The sequence below is a fragment of the Triticum aestivum genome, chromosome 4D (genome assembly GCF_018294505.1).
Source record: "Triticum aestivum cultivar Chinese Spring chromosome 4D, IWGSC CS RefSeq v2.1, whole genome shotgun sequence".
NCBI classification, from domain to species: Eukaryota; Viridiplantae; Streptophyta; class Magnoliopsida; order Poales; family Poaceae; genus Triticum; species Triticum aestivum.
The window spans coordinates 417,327,923-417,330,911 of record NC_057805.1 but is presented as its reverse complement, the minus strand read 5'-3'; the positions used below and the strand labels follow the sequence as shown (position 1 = coordinate 417,330,911).

Below are 2,989 nucleotides of genomic sequence, written 5' to 3'. Positions count from 1 at the left end.
GCTTGGTGGTGCTCTTGGAGCACCAATTCTCGAGCTCCGGGGGTGAAAACCGTAGGTCCAACCTTCAATAGTTGCACTGGAAATGGTGGTGTCTTACGCATCGTGTCATTGTTGAAGGCATTGCTTTGGACTCTGCTTAGACGTGCTCTTCAAGGTGAAATGTTGGTGTTTCACTAGAATTGGACCACGGTTCGATGGTGTTTAAGAGTCGTTACCTTCTTCGAGGCGTTGTGTTTGGAGATCCTTTCTCATAGCTAGTGTGTGGCCAGGCGTTGCTATTGCAAGTCATTGGTTGTGTTGGCTTTGTTTGGTTTCCTTCTTATTCTATTTTTTTTTTGACTATGTGCGTCCTTGAGGTCTCGACCAGTTCTTGATATTGTATTGTCGCGTAGGCTGATGTAGTTGGTATCATCTTGTCCTTTGTCCAAAAAGTACAACTTATGTGTAAAATGTGCGCAATTTGTATCATTATTTTTAATTGTTTTTATTTCTTTTCTTCTTAAAAGGTAATACCAATGCCACTAATTTATTCTTACTTGACAAACTTTCTGTTTGTTTTCTACAATTTTATTTATTTTCATTTTTGTCTTGTCTCTTACTAGCTATCAGGTTTGGTTGATGTTATGTTTTGACCAGGCCGAATTATCTGGTGGGCTTATGTTTTTACTTTATTTTAGTATATGTTTTTGTTTATTGATGCTTACTAGATTTTTATTTGATGTTTTTTCTTTTAAATTTGTGTATGCGGTGACAGTTTTTTTGCGGGGACAACTTCCGATCTATTCATCAACAGTCAATGTATTAGAAAGAATACCAGAAGTAACAAAAAATAACATCAATGCCTGAAGACCACATAGTGACGACTATAAGCACTGTAGCGAGCCGAAAACACGCTGTTGTCATCGCCCCTCCCTCACAGAGCCGGGCAAACCTCATTGTAGTAGATAGTCGGGAAGTCGTTGTGCTAAGGCCCTACAGGACCAGGGCACCGGAATAGCAATCGTCGGTGATGAAGAGATTAATTAGTAGATCGGGTGGATCCAACCTATAGACACACGAGCACAGACGAATAAAGACTGGATCTAGGTGGATACACCGAAAATAAACGCTGATCAAATCCCGCGAGATCCGCCGAAGACAAACCTACACACAGCCTCCGATGATTAACACCATCGGAACGGGGGATAAACGGGGAAAACCTTATTCCATCTTTAAAGAGACACCCCCGTATGGGATGGCAGTTTGATGTTGCACTTGCGCAATATTATTTAATTTAATTTAATAAACTTAAAATAAACTTATTTTTGTAAATTATTGTATTCTTGAATTATTATTATTAATGTTTTTGGTAAGGACAGTGGGTGGAGTTTTGACGGCGCGCGACGGGTGATTGTGGACGGACTTGGCGGCTTCTTGGGTCAAATTTGTGACGCTTAATCCGAGGTTGCTAATTGCAACCGATGACGTACGTGGGAGTAAATTGCACAGAAGTACCACAATTGGGGCATTGGAAGCAGATTGGTACCAAGTTTGGTAATTTTTACATGTCAGTACCAAGTCTGGGGCTAGACGTTACAAAAAGGTCTAAATCGCGTATAAACGCGTATTGACAGTGTATCTGACCGGCAGGGCCCGCCTGTCAGCTGCTGACGTGGCATTTTTTTGCAGAAAACCCCCTCACGGTGCCGCCCGCTCTGGATCGAGGGGAGTCGGGGCCATGGTCGGTGGGTCGGTCGGGGCCATGGTGAAGCTGGCGACGGCGAGGGAGGCGCGGCTGTACGGGCAGGCGCTGGCGGTGCGGTGGTGGGAGTACATCAACGCCGGCGCGTACATGTTCGGCACCCTGCTCCTGGCCGCGGGGCTCGCGGCGCTGTGCGCGTCCGAGGGCGGCGTCGGCGCCACGGACGCCGGGCTCGCCGTGGCTGGCGTGGCGCTGGCGGTGGTGGCGGCCGTGAACGCGCACGACCTGGGCACGCACCTCGCCGGCGTGGACTGCCACGTCGGGCTCGCCCGGTTCGACCCCCAGCTCGGCATCGTCGAGTTCCTCGCGCCCGCGCTCCATGCCGCAGGCTGCGTCCTCGCCATCGTCAGCCTCGCGCTGCAGCTCTTCTCCCAGGTTCGTGAGTGTCGACCGTCGGCAAACGCATGGCCGCCGATCACCGCCGGTGACTAACTACTGCTCGTTGTGTGTTTCTGCTGATGGTCTGAACAGGGCGACAAGCTGGAGAGGCGCGCCGCGGCCCCCGCTTGCGCCGGAGCTGCCCCTGCTCGCACCGCCGCGGCATCTGCTCGTGCCGCCGTGGCCTCTACTCGCGCCTTCCCTCTCCGCCGCGGCCTCTCCTCGCGTCGTGGCCTCTCCCCCCTCCGCTGCAGCAGCTCGAACCCCAGCAGCCGACCGCGCCTTCCCTCGCCGTCGGCCAGATCCCCCGCCCGGCGCCGTCCCCCTTCCCCCCTCCTCCAGCGACCTCCCCCTTACCATCAACCCACTCAGCCGCCGCCATGGATCCCTTTCTGTCTCCTCCCTCTTTCACTCGTGGGGATGACGGGAACCAAGGCGGCGCGTTGAGAGAGAGAGAGCGCTTCGGATGAGAGAGAGCTTCGGATGAGAGAGAGAGAGAAGAAAAAATGGAAGGAGGAAGAGAAGGAGAGAGGCAGGGTGTGGGGACGGCCTGGTCCTGGTCGCCGGTGGTGGTGCTCCGGTTGCCGGCCGGCGGCGCGGCGAGGAGGAGGCTAGGGCGGGGCGGGGGTTACGGGAGGCGAAGGAGCACGAGCTCGAGGGGCTCCTCCCCTCGATCCAGATCGGGCGCCGCCGCGCGTGAGGACGAAGGAGGTGCGGGGGGTTTCTGCAAAAAAAATGCCACATCAGCAGCTGACAGGCGGGCCCTGCCGGTCAGATACACGGTCAATACACGTTTATACGCGATTTAGACCTTTTTGTAACGTCTAGCCCGAGACTTGGTACTGACACGTAAAAATTACCAAACTTGGT

At 53.1% G+C, this 2,989-nt stretch overlaps 1 protein-coding gene across 1 annotated transcript; it reads left to right on the top strand.

Moving 5' to 3' along the window:
- Nucleotides 1-1,741: 1,741 nt before the first annotated feature.
- Nucleotides 1,742-2,566, top strand: LOC123097013 (uncharacterized). Its single transcript, XM_044518783.1, has 2 exons — nucleotides 1,742-2,116; nucleotides 2,213-2,566. The coding sequence occupies exons 1-2, from the start codon at nucleotides 1,742-1,744 to the stop codon at nucleotides 2,564-2,566; spliced, it is 729 nt and encodes a 242-aa protein (XP_044374718.1).
- The last annotated feature ends 423 nt before the right edge of the window (nucleotides 2,567-2,989 follow it).